Source organism: Gymnodraco acuticeps, unplaced genomic scaffold (genome assembly GCF_902827175.1).
Source record: "Gymnodraco acuticeps unplaced genomic scaffold, fGymAcu1.1, whole genome shotgun sequence".
Classification (NCBI taxonomy): Eukaryota; Metazoa; Chordata; class Actinopteri; order Perciformes; family Bathydraconidae; genus Gymnodraco; species Gymnodraco acuticeps.
The window spans coordinates 1-16,322 of NW_022990634.1; the positions used below are offsets into that span (position 1 = coordinate 1).

The 16,322-nt window shown below is 40.9% G+C and overlaps 2 protein-coding genes across 3 annotated transcripts; one reads left to right on the forward strand and one right to left on the reverse strand.

The window, feature by feature from the left end:
* Positions 1 to 942: 942 nt before the first annotated feature.
* Positions 943 to 3,601, reverse strand: LOC117554722 (tRNA pseudouridine synthase Pus10-like). 2 transcript variants are annotated; one of them, XM_034229208.1, is made up of 4 exons: positions 3,479 to 3,601; positions 1,692 to 1,826; positions 1,158 to 1,454; positions 943 to 1,071 (listed from the first exon to the last, which is right to left on the reverse strand). In XM_034229208.1, exons 2-4 carry the CDS (start codon positions 1,815 to 1,817, stop codon positions 958 to 960), a joined length of 537 nt encoding a protein of 178 aa, XP_034085099.1. In that variant the 5' UTR covers positions 1,818 to 1,826; positions 3,479 to 3,601; the 3' UTR covers positions 943 to 957. The 2 variants fall into 2 exon arrangements, with proteins under 2 accessions (XP_034085099.1, XP_034085100.1); XM_034229209.1 differs by having other exon boundaries at positions 3,475 to 3,592.
* A 1,174-nt stretch (positions 3,602 to 4,775) lies between these two features.
* cct4 (chaperonin containing TCP1, subunit 4 (delta)) lies at positions 4,776 to 15,989 on the forward strand. The gene is made up of 13 exons (XM_034229206.1): positions 4,776 to 5,085; positions 7,162 to 7,214; positions 7,297 to 7,386; positions 7,867 to 7,975; positions 9,344 to 9,608; positions 10,179 to 10,311; positions 10,916 to 11,055; positions 11,601 to 11,697; positions 13,201 to 13,311; positions 13,780 to 13,910; positions 14,365 to 14,599; positions 15,616 to 15,729; positions 15,822 to 15,989. The coding sequence occupies exons 1-13, from the start codon at positions 4,968 to 4,970 to the stop codon at positions 15,834 to 15,836; spliced, it is 1,611 nt and encodes a 536-aa protein (XP_034085097.1). The 5' UTR covers positions 4,776 to 4,967; the 3' UTR covers positions 15,837 to 15,989.
* The last annotated feature ends 333 nt before the right edge of the window (positions 15,990 to 16,322 follow it).

Below are 16,322 nucleotides of genomic sequence, written 5' to 3' on the forward strand. Positions count from 1 at the left end.
AGAAGTCCGGTCGATTGAACTGTATACAGTTTGGCTGAAACTGGGCCAAGAAAACAGCGGAGAAGTAACGGGGCAGAACCCTCCTTTTTACGCAGCGGTCCAGACATAGACATCAAACGGCGACACATATTCAGTGTGCAGTTCCTTTGGCATTAGGGCAGGGATATCTAGATACTTTCCAAGGTTTGACATCATGAAGTGTGCTACTTTTAAAGCAAGCAGCGATGTTTTCAAATCTGTAATCAAAAAGCTCCTCAAAAACGCTATCGAAGCCGTTCCTGCCGTTGCTACGTAGTTCAAACGGACTATTTTTCTTAGCGGATGCATGTCATTTTAAATAAATAATAGCCTACTATTTTTTAAATCAATAAAAACATTTTCTAAATCTATTAAAAGCATTTCAATTAATATTGGGTGTCATGTCGTTACTTTGTTGAGAATGTGGCTTTGCGTCGGGATCCTGATCGGTGTTCTTTCCCCCATAATGACCGCCTCGCTGCACATCATCCCCATGTTAGTGATAAAACCAAATTAAATAATATTCTTTGGAAAGAGCTGTTCAACATAACTTATTTTACTTTTGATACTTTAAGTACATGTTTAAGATAATAATTATTCACTTTTACTCATGTACCATGATTTTAATTGTAATGCAATATCTTCAGACTGTGGTATTTATACTTTAAAGAGGCCTTATTGTGCTTTTCCCTTTCCAGATGTGTGTTATAGTGTGTGTGCATGTAAATGGTCTGGAAAGGCTACAATCCATGTGTTACCTCCAAAGGGAGTTTCTCTCCCACACATATATTAAAAAAAAGAGCTTTTTGAACATTAAAGCATTGAAACATGTCACAGTAGAGACAATAAATACAAATATGACCCTGAAAATGAGCATAATATATCTTCTTCAACTTAATCAAAGTAGGGAGTACTTCTTCCAACAATGGTTAAATGATATCACACACACACACCACACACACTGACCTCACGGACACACAGCTGAGCGGGCAGAGACACAGACAGAACCAGAGTTTCAAACTCGTACTTTTCTGCCTTCACCTTCTCCGCTATCTGTGAACACAAAACATCAAGATCATCTGACGCAAGACACAATCTGACAATCTGACATGTGTGTGAATATGTAACTGCACACACACCTTCACGGCCTGAGTCGTGCCACAGAGTTCCTGTAGGATGCCCAAACACACCACACACACACTCGGCTCCTCCGTCAGTTTCTCCTCCGCAGCGTCTTCCTCTGACGGAGCTTCAGTCCCGCTGAGCTCCAGTTTCGCTCTTTTGCTCGGCGGGTCATCAGCGGGTTCATCAGCTGGTTCTGGTACTGTTGCATCATGGGATTTGTTGTTTTCCTCTGTGGAATCTGCTGCTACTGAATCTTGGGATTTGCCGTTCTCTGTGTTGCCGATGAACGCTTGAAGTTCTTTGAGTGTTTCCTGGTGATAAATGACACGATGCAGGATGGATCAGCCAGTTACTAGCAAGAGAGGGTGCGCTTAGACTGATTCTTAAAATAGTTTTCTATCTGTGTTTTTAACTTTTGTTTAACTTTTATTTACTTTTATTTACGTGTCAACCTACCTGGTGATAAGCCTGTTTCTGATTCTGATTTATATGAGGGTGCCCCAGGACTTTTCAAAGGCTTATAATTAAGTATAGCAGGTGAGTGTTACCTGGTGGGGCTTCCTGTAGACGGCCTGGACGCTCACGCAGCAGAACCTGAGGACGCAGCGAGCGCAGCAGCCGGCCGACAGAAGCTTCTGGACCACGGGTTTATCTTTCTCCTTCAGAGGCAGCATGACTCCAGTCTGCAGGAGGGGAAGAGACGATGGTTAGGACACACAGGATGATCGGGGCTGGATCACATGACAGTTAGTGACTAAGTATGCATGTCACATACAAACAAAACTTCTGGTTAAACCTTTCGAAGTGTGAGAATTAAGAGCTTATTTCCGTATCCTTATATAGTTTATTTGATATGGACAAATATATAGACACACTTGAAACCTCTATCATATATCTATATACATATCTCTACCTATATATACAGTATACAACATGCCTTCAGCTTCCATTCCCAGATCCAGCTCCAGTGCTTACACTAAAATAACCTTCTATCTGTTGTCATTGTACTTATAAGTTGGAAGAATAGTTTTGCCAGAGCAACACTTGTATTGTTAATCTCAGCTTGTTCATAATAATAACATTTTATTTATAGCAAGGTGCTCATAGAAACATGTTAAAATGTATAAATAATTACAATAACAGCACACACACATTTTAAACTACACAATAGAGGCAGTATAGACACGTTGTGCCTCTCCACCTCTGTTCCTTACTTGCTACCCCTTTCCCTCAACCTATCCTAAGGGAGTGCATGTACGTAGACACGTTAGTTTTGCTGCTATAGGCTTAGACTGTCATGGGGGGGGGGGGAAGAACCTTACTTCTTTCTTCTGTCTGTCTGTACCTGTGTACTCTCATGTTCCGAATAACCCAGCTTCCCCCAAATTTCTTTTTGGTGTCTATCTACGCCGGGATCCTGAGTCGAGGCTAACCCTGTTGCTGTGGTCGTGAGTCCTGGATCCTCTATCCTGAGTCCTGATCTGAGTCCTGGACTTCAAGTCGTGGCTGAACCTGTCTCTGTCTGCGGCCCTGCCTGACTCATCATACTACTTCCCTGATGCTCCCACAGGATTGTGGACATCCTCGTGGATTCATCTTCTTAGTCTAGACACATGCATTTCCTAATATTTTGGACTACCTATGCTGTAAAATGTATTATCTCTTCGATTTGCACACGGCATCTATTGCACGTCTGTCCGTCCTGGGAGAGGGATCCCTCCTCTGTTGCTCTCCCTGAGGTTTCTCCCATGTTCCCTTTAAACTGTGGGTTTTCTCTGGATGTGTTTCCTTGTACGATGTGAGGGTCTAAGGACAGAGGGTCTAAGGACAGAGGGTGTCGTATTGTCATACTGATATTCTGTACAAACTGTGAAGTCCACTGAGACAAATGTAACATTTGTGATATTGGGCTATATGAATAAACATTGATTGATTGATTGGTTGATTGATTGATTGATATTGTGCACTAATCAAAGAGAAAAGGAACCTGTTCCTTTTTAAATCTGCACATATTTTGGTTCAAAACAAACCTTTCATATGAAATAACATCAATGTATAAGACCTTAAATCGTTGCACCAGTATAGTCCTCTATAGATATATGATTGTGGCCAATCAAGCTTTTGTGGGAGGAGATTATAAACATTTGAATGGCTCTGTACATGATGTATATCATCAGCTTCTGCACGAGAGACTGAAAACAGCCGCTGAAGCAAAACCATGCTTGTTTTCAACCCAGACTCTGCTAAGCTAACTAAGCTAACATTGATCCATAAAGAGAGTTATTAGGCACACACAGCACAGACAGCAGCAGCTCAACACAGGAAACACACCTACCGATCACTGATGTGGTGAATTCACGAAGATATAAGGAAACAAAAACAAGACAGAGCTCAGTTACTTCAGGCACTTGCTAACATGTTTCATCCTGAATGCTATCTCTGCTACAACAGACCAAGCTAATCGAGACAAGATCCGTTTTTATTAATTGCATGATACAGTTTCAACTATAGGAATTAATTAGAGGATACAAAACTCAGCATGTAATCACTTATTATCTAAATGTATAATCCAGACAAAAATTTAAATATTTCACACTTAAATAGATTGACTAAAAAAGTGTTATTAAGTACAATTTTGAGGTACTTATACTTTACTTGAGTATTTCAATGTAAAGCAACGTTGTACTTCTACCCCACTTCATTTCAGATTTAAATGGTGTACTTTCCCTCCTCTACATGTATGTAATACCTTTAGTTACTTTACAGATGTGGATGAATGATGTGAAATCTAATCAAGTGTTAAATCAGACTTTAGTTCCACCTGGAGTAAATCCACCAGCTACCCTGCAGTATACAAAGTCATTCAAACTAGCTGCTCCTTTACCAGCTTTGAGAACACTTTCATGATCAATCATTATAAAACATATCATAGATATTATTCTGAAATGGACCAATCTGCACAACGACTACTTTTACTGTCGCTACTTTCACTATATTTTGATGATAATACTTTTCTACTTTTAGTTATATTTTGAATGCAGGATTTTTACTTTTACACTTTTACACTCTGGTACTTCTACTTTTACTTAAGTACAAGATCTGAGTACTTCTTCCACCTCTGGTTAGTATAATAAACATGATCTAGAAAACGAACTAAGCAGCTACGCTTTTTTATTGAAGGACTACAAGAATAGTTTTTTTTCTTGTTTTTTTATTTTAAAAACATTGAAGTATATTGTGATGCTAATACTTTTGTACTTGAGTCACATTTTAATTTAAGGACTTTAACTTATAACAGAGTATTCCTACAGTCTGGTACTTCTACTTTTACTTAAGTACAACATCTGAGTACTTCTCCCACCTAAATATCAATATTCCAATTACTTGTATATAGACTATTCTGCACTATTTCTATTATATTCTATTTTATTTTATTTACTTGCACTATTGTATCTGTTTTATTGTGTCGCACTGTTGGGGGAGCCTGTGACCTAAGATTTTAATTGTCATAACTACACTGTAGCTATGTACACATTACAATAAAAGCCTTGAATCACCTCCTAAAAACATCACTGTGATTCGATTCTCTCGGATCGGCAATCGACGCCTCATGTCTTAAAACGTCATCACGTCGCAGTTTGACAGCCTCTTCCTCTCTACGCAGCAACCGAACGCTCTCGAAGGTTCTGACTGCGACACCGGGTGGAAATTATCTTTCTATCTGAGTCCATCCGCAGCCGAACCGCGGTGTTACAGCTCCGGAACATCAGCGATTCCCTTCTCCATTATTCCCTTAACATTTACCACCGATTATTAGGTAAAAAATGCCTGAAGCGATGGGATCAATGAGAGCCTCAAACATGGGGAGAAACAAAGGAGGGGCGTATGTGGACCGCGACAAGCCGGCCCAGATCCGCTTCAGTAACATCTCTGCTGCTAAAGGTAAGATTTAATAATATCAAATATATGTGAAACTGCTAATATCCTGCACTAAACCTCACATCCTTAAAGTCTAGTATCTCATCTGTGGGCAGGGAACCGTTATTCAGTCTTATTAGCTTCAACCAGGGCCAACATCTCTCTTTTTATCAGCCATATTATATGATTTAAATAAATAACTGCTAATTTAGGAAGTATTTTTTTAATTCAAACTAATCCGCTTCGTTATTCTGCACATGTGACATGCACCGGTCCCTTATTTCTACTTAAATTGTCTCTTAAATTGGGGTGGCTTCCCTCAAATCTGTCTGTAGCTTCTAGTAGCACGAGACAACAATTTTAAGCAAAAACGCACTACAGTTAAGTTAAAATGTATTTAATGTAGTTAAAATGGCTAATATCCTGCATTAAACCTCACATCCAAGTCTAGTATCTTAGCTGTGGGCAGGGCACCGTTATTCAGTCTTATGAGCCGAAATCTAGTTAAGAAAAGTCGTTTTTTAGCAGCCTTACTATGTGGTTTAAAGACATAACTGCTCATTTCAAGAGATGTTTTTTTATTCAAACAAATCCCCCTTGCTATTCTGCACATGTGACATGCACCAGTATCTTGTTTCTACTCACATTGTCCCTTAAGTTTGTGGTGGCTTCCCTCAAAGCTCAGTGTAGCTACTAGCTACTAGTAGCATGCAGCATGAGACAACATTTTTAATGCAAAAACGCACTTAAGATAAATTGCTTATAGCGTAGTTGAAACCGCTAATATCCTGCACTAAACCTCACATCCTTAAAGTCTAGTATCTTAGCTGTGGGCAGGGAACCGTTATTCAGTCTTATTAGCCGAAATTACGTTTTTTTTAGCAACCCTTACTATGTGGTTTAAAGACATAACTGCTAATTTAAGGTGTTTTTTAATTCAATCTCCTTTTGTTATTCTGCACATGTGAAATCCATCAGTTCCTTGTTTCTACTTAAATTGTCCCTTAAGGGGTGGCTTCCCTCAAAGCTCTCAGTGTAGCTACTAGTAGCATGAGACAACATTTTTAATGCAAAAACGCCCTTAAGGTAAGATAAAGTGCTTATACTGTAGTTGAAATGGCTAATGTCCTGCTCAAAACCTCACAGCTAAGCCTAGTATCTTAGCTGTGGGCAGAGGACCGTTATTCAGTCTTATTAGCTTCAACCAGGGCTGAAATCTTATTAAGATAAGTCGTTTTTAACAGCCTTTTATGTGATTTAAGAACACAACATATTAGGCACTAACTTAAGAGGTGTTTTTTAATTCAAACTAATCCCCTTTGTTATTCAGCACATGTGATATGCACCATATTTTTTGTTTTAATGCTAATTTAACTCTATTTTGGGTGGCTTTCAGTGCAGTTTCAAGCAGCTTGAGACAATATTTTTAATTCAAAACGCACCAAGACTCTTGTGTCTCTGCAAGATGCTCATGACTCGACACAATCTCAGTTTTAGCTCGGGCCTAAGTGATGCATACTGAGCCATATATAGACTGGAGTTAGACTGTAGTGAAATATGTTTTTATATTATATCCTGGGGTGTTCAATGAATAAAACAGTAACACAGGAGGATACATAGGCACATACAATCATAAAAGTGTGTCACAGATTTCAAGAGTTATTAGCTGATGAACCCGATGGCCTTTTTGAGGGATGTATTTCCCCCTTTTTTGGGCTTTGGTCTTGCTGTGAATTATTGATGTGCTTTGTTCATTATATTATCCTGAAACCTACAGATGCAATGTTGTCTAAGACCCACATTAATATTAAAAGACATAATTTGTCGGCTTTATCAGTTGTAGCAACTCCAATAAACAAAAATGGATATAGTAGATTTTGATTAATCCTTCAACCAAGTTATTTTCATATATGGCATGCCTACATATTGAAGCCTAAAGATGCAATATTTACTATGTGTACTAAGACCAAACTTAACAATTCAAATATGTTTTTTCGTGTCAGCGTTCTAGTAAAATAATGTGTTTTTGATTCCTCATGCTTATGAACCATGCACGTTATCGGTTTCTCTATACTGACCCATCCCTTGTTTGTGTGGCAGCTGTTGCAGATGCCGTCAGAACCAGCCTGGGGCCCAAGGGCATGGACAAGATGGTCAGTACACATATTTCTGTCTCAATGCTAACTTCACCTAGCTGTTGTGTCGTGATCCTAAAGCAGCTGCTCTCTGTCTCAGATCCAGGATGAGAAGGGTGATGTGACCATTACCAACGATGGAGCCACCATCCTGAAGCAGATGCAGGTCCTCCACCCGGCCGCCAAAATGGTACGTAGCACCACACCCTGTCTGATGGTGTGGATCCTTTTGCATCTGAAACATGGATGCTTTTATTTTTATAAAGCACCATTTATATACCTTTTCAGTCTCATTAGCTTCAACCAGGGCCGAAAAGTCGCTTTTTAACAGCCTTATTATGTTATTTAAAGACATAACTGCTCATTTAAGGGTTTCTTTGTAATTCAAACTAATCCCCTTTGCTGTTCTGCACATGCGACATACACCTGTCCCTTTTTTCTACTTACATTTGTTTCTTAAGTTTGTGTGGCTTCCCTCAAAGCTTTCAGTTTAGCTTCTAGTAGCATGTGAAAACATTTGTTTATGCAAAATGCACATTAAAATATGTATAATGTTGTTAAAATGGCTGATATCCTGCATAAAACCTCCCATCTGAGGTTTGACCTGATTTGAGATACATATTGATGGACTGCTCTTTTAAAAGTTGTATTTAATGTTTGTGTTTTGTAGCTAGTGGAACTATCCAAAGCCCAGGACATCGAGGCTGGAGACGGCACCACCTCTGTGGTTGTGATCGCTGGAGCTCTGCTGGAGGCCTGCTCCAAGCTGCTGCAGAAAGGTAAGAGCTGCAACACATTGAACCTGACACAAAACTAACCCTTATTGTAAATGCTTATCTCTGCAGTTGTGCTTTGCTACGGAGGACTGATGTTTCAGCCGTTTAATTAGAAAATATAAGTGGAATGAATCACAACTTTCTGCAGTATCCACCTGTTTTTCTGCTCAGTTTTATTTCAGGCAAGTTAGTGGGGTAGTGAGAGGGGAAAGCTGTCATGTTGTTTGCATCAAAGACTGTTGATAAGACTGTTTTGTCTCAATCTTTAGAGCTAAAACCAGATCGTATTTGGCATTTTCGGTTAAGATAAGAAGAACTTTATTGATGCCAATTTGGGAAATGTTTTTAGCATAAAATGTCATTGTACAATATAAATTAAAAGACAAGAAATAAACGAGGAAATAGAAAATATACATGAATTTACAAATTATTAACAAGATATAAAGCAAGGTATTATATATACATAATGCACATTAGGGCTGAACGATATACCGTGTCATGGCGATAACCGCGATATGCGCATGCGCGGTATTCACACCGCAGGGACGTGCTGTTTTATTCATAAAAAAAAAAAATGCTAACGCACTTTAGCACAGAATTCAAAATAAAGATACCCTTATTACTTATCGAAACTGCACATACAATATATCCGATTAAAGCTGAGACTCCACAGATTATTTAAGTATAGTATCTAAGCGATCCGATCTCGCAACAGGGGAAGCAAACACAGACATCACAACACGTACCTTTACGGAGCTTTTACGGGAGATCGTCTCACCGTAGCTGTCAATCTGATCAAAAGACGTGTTCAATGGCATTAAAACGAGAGAAACCGCGGCTGAATCGGTTGATCCATAGGTTGATAATGTATCTGGCATTGAAGCAATTGTTTATAATCCATAATTCCATTTTTATGTAAAAATCGGTGCACAAAAGTTAGCTGCTAATGGTAGCTACCAGAGTGTATGCAGCTTCCGGCTTTGGCTACGCGTCACACTCACTCCTTATTTGGTAATGTGTGTGTGTTAAACTACGCTGGACTGCCGCATTGTCAAGACCGGAAGCAGCAGCCACTCTGGTGGCTACCATTAGCAGCTAACTTTTGCTCTGCGATTTTTACATACAAATGGAATTATGGATTATAAATGAAATAATTTTTTTATACAGAGACGTTAAAAACCTATGGATTAACCGATTCAGCGATCGGGAATCGCGATGTCAGTTTTTTTCAATATCGTGCAGCCCTAAAGCACATACATACATGGTTGTTCAATGACTTGAACAATCAAGCTATAAACACATTTGACTTATCATTAGTGTTGATTTGAATAGTGCTCAGTACTCATGTTGACATGTTGTCCCCCGGTTCAGGTATCCACCCCACCACCATCTCCGAGTCCTTCCAGAAGGCGGTGGAGAAGGGCGTGGAGGTTCTGACGGGGATGAGCCGGCCGGTGCTGCTGAGCGACCGCGAGACGCTTCTGAACAGCGCCACGACCTCTCTGTGCTCCAAGGTGGTGTCGCAGTACTCCAGCCTGCTGGCGCCCATGAGCGTGGACGCCGTCATGAGGGTCATCGACCCGGCAACCGCCACCGGGGTCGACCTGCACGACATCAAAATCATCAAGAAGCTCGGGTGAGAGAGAGGGAGATATAATAATAACAATAAAGCTTTATTTATACAGCACTTTTCATACAACTCATGCAGCACAAAATGACACATCACAAGTTAAAAACAAACGTACTTATCTTCTTCCCTCTTACAAAGGCGCTCCTGCAGTCTCTTCCTGCTGGAGCGTAAGAAACAGAGGAACAGTAATGTGGAAAGCTCTCCTTTTATTCAGTCCTGGTTGTCTCATCAACTGGGACGGAGAGCGTTCCTACATATTTAACATATCCAAGGGGAAAGATTGAGGCTGCTTGTTCTTTACTTGAGTATTTCAGGTGTTCATAGGTTTCTGGTGTGATCCCTTTTAGCGTTAAGATGTACTTTAATTTTTTTTGCAGCATATAACACAACCATGCATTGCACATAATAACATAATAATTTTTATATTTTAAGAGGGATAAATCTGATGTTTGGTGCTGTGTTTTAGACGGCATTCAAGAATTCATTTAATTCATGACATTTAAAGGGGGATTTTAGTTCCACTCCTGCCGGCCTTCAACGTAGTAATCAATATTTCCCTCTCCTCCTGTTCTCCAGCGGGACCATTGATGACTGTGAGCTGGTGGAGGGCCTGGTGCTCACTCAGAGGATCTCTAACACCGGGGTGTCCCGCGTGGAGAAGGCCAGGATCGGCCTCATCCAGTTCTGCCTGTCCCCTCCCAAATGTGATGTGAGTCGCCTGATCAATATCATATTGTATGTTGATGTAGGTGTTTATTTTCAAAAGAGATCAGAAACAAGTTTGCAAATTGCATTATCAATTTGAGTTCCACTGTTGGAAATGCATCAGAACACACACGCGGGCTAACGCCGGCACACACACGCGGGCTAACGCCAGCACACACACGCGGGCTAACGCCAGCACACACATGCGGGCTAACGCCAGCACACACACTCTAAAGGACCCCCTCATTAGGATAACCCACACACACTCCTCTGCAAGCTACACTCTGTGTCAGTAGTCCTCCGGGACGATTATCTGATTCAATTTTTATGTCTTGCTACAGCGACACCAGTTTGTTTCTGGGAGACATTTTCCCTCTGGAGGGACGGATGCTGGAGACACTGGGACACACTATATATTATGTTTAGTAAACGCACACTATATAAATAAAATACATTTGATTTATATAGTGCTTTTCTCTGACTCAAAATCGCTTAAAAGAAGCTTTAATTATAGAAGCATTCCCACATTTGCAAACCTCTTTCTGATTGGCTCTGATGAACTCCTGTCATGGTGTTCCTCTCCTGACGTGCCGTGTGTTTTCGTGCAGATGGATAACCAGATCGTGGTGTCAGACTACGCCCAGATGGACCGTGTGCTGCGGGAGGAGCGCGCCTACATCCTGAACATGGTGAAGCAGATCAAGAAGGCCGGCTGCAACGTGCTGCTCATCCAGAAGTCCATCCTCAGGTACACACACAGTTTCACTCACACACAGGTACACACCACACTCTCTCTAGAGGACCCCCTCATTAGGAGAAACCACACTAACGGAGCTTACACACGGCGGCGTGTGTTGAAGCTTGCCGGCGGGTCTGACGCTCGACCAACAACCAATCGCATGAATCTCCCGCCCCGGACACACAAGCAGCGGTTTGATTGGCTAGAGCTTGTACTGGCATATGATTCGATTGCTTCTGCCCATTCAAAGTGAATGGCTTAGGGTTGACGCTTCAACGCACGCCGCCGTGTTTAAGCTCGTAACTCCTCTGCAAGCTACACTCTGTGTCAGTAGTCCTCCGGGTCGATTATCTGATTCAATTTTTATGTCTTGCTACAGCGACACCAGTTTGTTTCTGGGAGACATTTTCCCTCTGGAGGGACGGATGCTGGAGACACTGGGACACACTATACATTATCTTTAGTAAACACAGAGATAACACCAGAACACACTTTGCTATCCAGGGTTGATGAGTTAAAATGCTTCATACTAACGACTAACCGTCCGTTCACAGAGACGCTCTGAGCGACCTCGCCCTGCACTTCCTGAACAAAATGAAGATCATGGTGGTGAAGGAGATCGAGAGGGAAGACATTGAGTTCATCTGCAAGGTGAGCAGCATCCAAATACTCACAGATAAACATTATAGACCTGTGCAGCCGATATGTTTAAGGTAGTATACATGTAAAGACACTTTTAGGCTCTGAATCGTCTCATTAGCACAAACATTTCCCAAATTGGGATCAATAAAGTTTTATCTCGTCTTATTTTCAACTTGGTATTAAAGGTGGGGTAGGTAATTTTGAGAAAGCGGCTCGAGAAGCACTTTTTGTTATATTCCATGGAATGCTCTTAACATCCCGATAGCAATGAATATCTGAAGTGCTTTGACAATAAATCCATTAAAATATTTCATCAGTGGAAGCCGTGGCGCTGTAAAAAGCACGACCAATCAGCCGGCCCGGCTAAAGTAACTGGATGGCCTACCTGCCTGTCAGCCTTCCATCTGGGCACAAACTTATCTCGTGCCCTCATTGGTCATGTGTGTGTTGGAGGAGGGGCTCTGTAAGGAAGTGGCAGATTTTCTCCGGCTGTATTTTCAAATTCTAGCGCACTCAAGCCGGTTTCTCCAAACTTACCCACCCCACCTTTAAGATAATGTATTTTTTACACACATATTGTCATGTAAGTCTACGTCATACCACATTTAGATCTAAATTATGACCCTTTTTTTTATCAGACTTTATCGGCTTTGTTGGTTTGAGTAGTTGTGCTTTCTTTAAATATTTAAGCAATGAGATATTTTAAATAAATTATAATCAGGAATGTGAAATAATAACATGGTGTCTCCAGGCAAATAAGACAAGACGTTCTGAAAATGACTTGACTATAAAGAAACACCGCCATTACGATATTAATGCTATTTTCTATTGCGATGTTTCTAGTTTTTTTAATTTTGAATATACAATGCCGTGTCTTTATGCTGCTGCAACGCAAACATGTCCCACATTGGGATCAATAAAGTACTTCTTATCTCCTTCCCTCTTACAAAGGCGCTCCTGCAGTCTCTTCCTGCTGGAGCGTAAGAAACAGAGGAACAGTAATGTGGAAAGCTCTCCTTTTTTATTCAGTCCTGGTTGTCTCGGCAACTGGGACGGGGAGCGTTCCTACATATTTATCATATCCCAGGGAAAAGATTTAGGGTGCTTGTTCTTTACTTGAGTATTTCAGGTGTTCATAGATTTCTGCTGTGATCACTTTTAGGGTTTTAAAAGTTGAAAAAACAACACAGCCATTACGAGATAAGGCCATCATGTCACAATATCGATATTACCTCAGCTCTCTTTACCTGAAAGCGTTAATACCCGTTTGGCTTTGATCCTTTTGAAGTTATCCCATGGGAAAATAAAACTTAAATTGTGAGCTTCGTCGATAATTCCCCAGTTTTGTTGGACTGTTTGACGCTTTCTATGAATGTAATTTACTAACGATCCATTTAACTTTCATGTATAAATATTATGCACCCAGGACATCCTATCCAGAGATGATTTATTTTAAAATATTCCCATTTTAACAGTAAAGTTAAACAAAGTCTCCCGTCTTCTCTCCTGCAGACTCTTGGCACAAAGCCCATCGCTCACATCGACCACTTCATCCCAGAGATGCTGGGGTCAGCCGAGCTGGCAGAGGAGGTCAGCCTGGACGGATCCGGAAAACTGGTGAAGGTACGCATCGAGAGGAGGCTCTGTACTGACATCTAGGACAGTTTAAAATCAATGACGTGTATCCCTGGCTCGAAAACGATGTAAATAAGTTAAAGATTTCTTAAGAGAAGGTTCAAATAATATGGTTTTTAATGCAAAACTGAGTGACTAGTTCAAAGGTTAAAAAGGTTGGAGTTCATAAGCATGTTTTACTTGCTATGAATGTGAGTTAGCAGTTCTTTAGAGAAGGTTAATAAACTTAAATGTGGTTAATGAGCATAGTTTGTTTACTGTGTATACGAGTCAGCCCGTGTAGTTCACATCCTAACTTGAAGTTCACCTGTCAATCTTTCCTTATTATAATTTGAAAGTACTAAAATGGTCAGCCAATACGATGTCATTCTCAGGAAAAGGGGTTGGGCTTAGTCCATCTAATCTATAGACATTAACACCTCCAGTAAACGTTGGATGTCCCCCCCCCCCCCACAGATCACAGGTTGTGCCAGCCCCGGGAAGACGGTGACCATCGTGGTGCGAGGCTCCAACAAGCTGGTGATCGAGGAGGCCGAGCGCTCCATCCACGACGCTCTGTGTGTCATCCGCTGCCTGGTCAAGAGGAGGTCAGTCACTACTGCCGAGTTTATTCCACAAATATCACACACAATTCCTCCCTGCAGAGATACAATCCTGATGCATGTGTTAGGCACTGAGTACAGGAACAGATTCCCTCTTACAAAGGCGCTCCTGCAGTCTCTTCCTGCTGGAGCGTAAGAAATAGAGGAACAGTAATGTGGAAAGCTCTCCTTTTATTCAGCCCTGGTTGTCTCGGCAACTGGGACGGGGAGCGTTCCTACATAGTTATCATATCCCAGGGAAAAGATTTAGGGTGCTTGTTCTTTAATATTTTCAGGTGTTCATAGATTTAGCCTCCCTTCCCATTTCTGACTGCTTGTGTTTCTTGACTCATTGGAATTACTTTTTTAAATGTTCCCAGGTTTCAGATATTTACCCGACCTTTCTTTTGGGCACACATTGTGACATATTGTCTCTTTCCTCTCCTCTTCCTCCTCTCAGGGCTCTGATTGCCGGAGGCGGCGCTCCAGAGATCGAGCTGGCCGTGCGTCTGGCTGAATATTCCCGCACCCTGGCCGGCATGGAGGCGTACTGCGTGCGGGCGTACGCTGACGCCCTGGAGGTGATCCCCTCCACGCTGGCTGAGAACGCCGGGCTGAACCCCATCTCCACCGTCACGGAGCTGCGTAACAGACACGCTCAGGGAGACAAGTCGGCCGGCATCAACGTCCGCAAGGTCTGCTCTCCTTCTCCCCTTTTATTAAAATATACAGTATATTATTGGTTTTCAGACCAGGGTCACACGGTCTCGTCTAAAAACTACAGGTGACCGTGCCTTTCAGGTGGAGCTCCAACACGGTGGAACTCTCCCTATAGACAGTCTCTGTAGAAGCTTTTAAAAAACTACACTCAGAAGACCCATCTTTTGACATTGGCTTTTGTCTCTACTTGAGATGTGTCCTGTTTGTTCCTTTCAGGACTCACGTGGTCTGTGCTTTGTTCTTATGTTGACCTTAATATAGGGCTGCTGGATTATGGCAAAAATCATAATCTCGATTATTTGGGTCAATAATTGTAATTGCGATTATTCATTGACTTTGAAACATCCATTTATTGGAGAGAAAAAAAATGTTGAACAACAGTTGATTACCCTGAACTTTAAGTACAATTCAACTGAAGAATAAAATAAATAAAAAAAGTAATTTTTTTTTATAAAAATCGTTTTATTTCGATTACGTTGTTTTCTTAATCGTTGCAAGCCATAATTGTAATCGCGACTAAAATACGATTAATTGAGCAGCACTACTTTAATGTCTGCCTCATGTGGTTATTGTATTCAGGTTTCTGTGACCTTCATTTTAACTTTTTTCTTGTGAAGCACTTTGTGAATTGTATTTATGTAAAAGGTGCTTTACTAAATAAAGTTATTATTAAAATATACAGTATATTATATATACTGTGCCCTTTTTTGTTCCAGTGACGGCTATATCACTGTTTTAGACACTAGTTTTGACTTTTCACAGGCAAAATAATGAATCATTGAATAAAAAAAAAGTTTGATGGATTAATCATTTAGCAGAAAACAAGTGCTATAGCAATATTAAAACTTTATTCTCTCACTGAATGTAATTTACTTTTGATACAGCAGCATTAAAAGACTGCCCACATGCTTCCCATAAGGCCGTTCATGCTTTTGTCTTGGTTATGTTTTTTCCTCTGATATATTCGACTGGTTTACTTTGTGTCTCACAGGGAGGAATCTCCAACATCCTGGAGGAGCTGGTGGTGCAGCCGCTACTGGTTTCCATCAGCGCTCTGACTCTTTCCACAGAGACGGTCCGCAGCATCCTCAAGATTGACGACGTGGTAAGACACAAGCTGTGGATTAAACTGTCTTTCTGGCTCAGATCACTGCTATCAGGTTTATTCTAAAGTCTGTTTTCTTTGTGTTGTTTCAGGTAAACACCCGATAAAGAGATACGAGTTTGTCCACTGAGTTCTGTCCACGAAGCCTGCTCGTACTGCATGGACCAGAGGACTCTGTCAACGTCAGTCTGTTCAGATTTCCACTGTAGTTGTTACGTTGAGTAATTTAATAATAAAGGCTTTTTTTTGTTGACACTCCAGCTGTTGCCTGTGTGATTCTGTTGCCTCGTTGTTTTAATTTCAGCCTATGGGTAGTGGCCTTCTAAGAGAGGTCATGAGGTAGTAGAAGTTATACATTATACATATACATCGTTTCTTAATGTGGTTTCAGAGGATTTTTTAATCCTCATGTCAGTTCAGATCGATACAAGCATTAGTAGGTATGTTTTAGGGCTTTTCCCCTCTTGTACGTATGATAAAAAGGATCAACATAACTTCACGTCACGAGCAAGCCTAAACACTTAAATGAGATGTATCACACAAGAAAATCTAAGAAAAAAAAAATGTTTCTACTTTTGTAAGGAAGGTAAGTT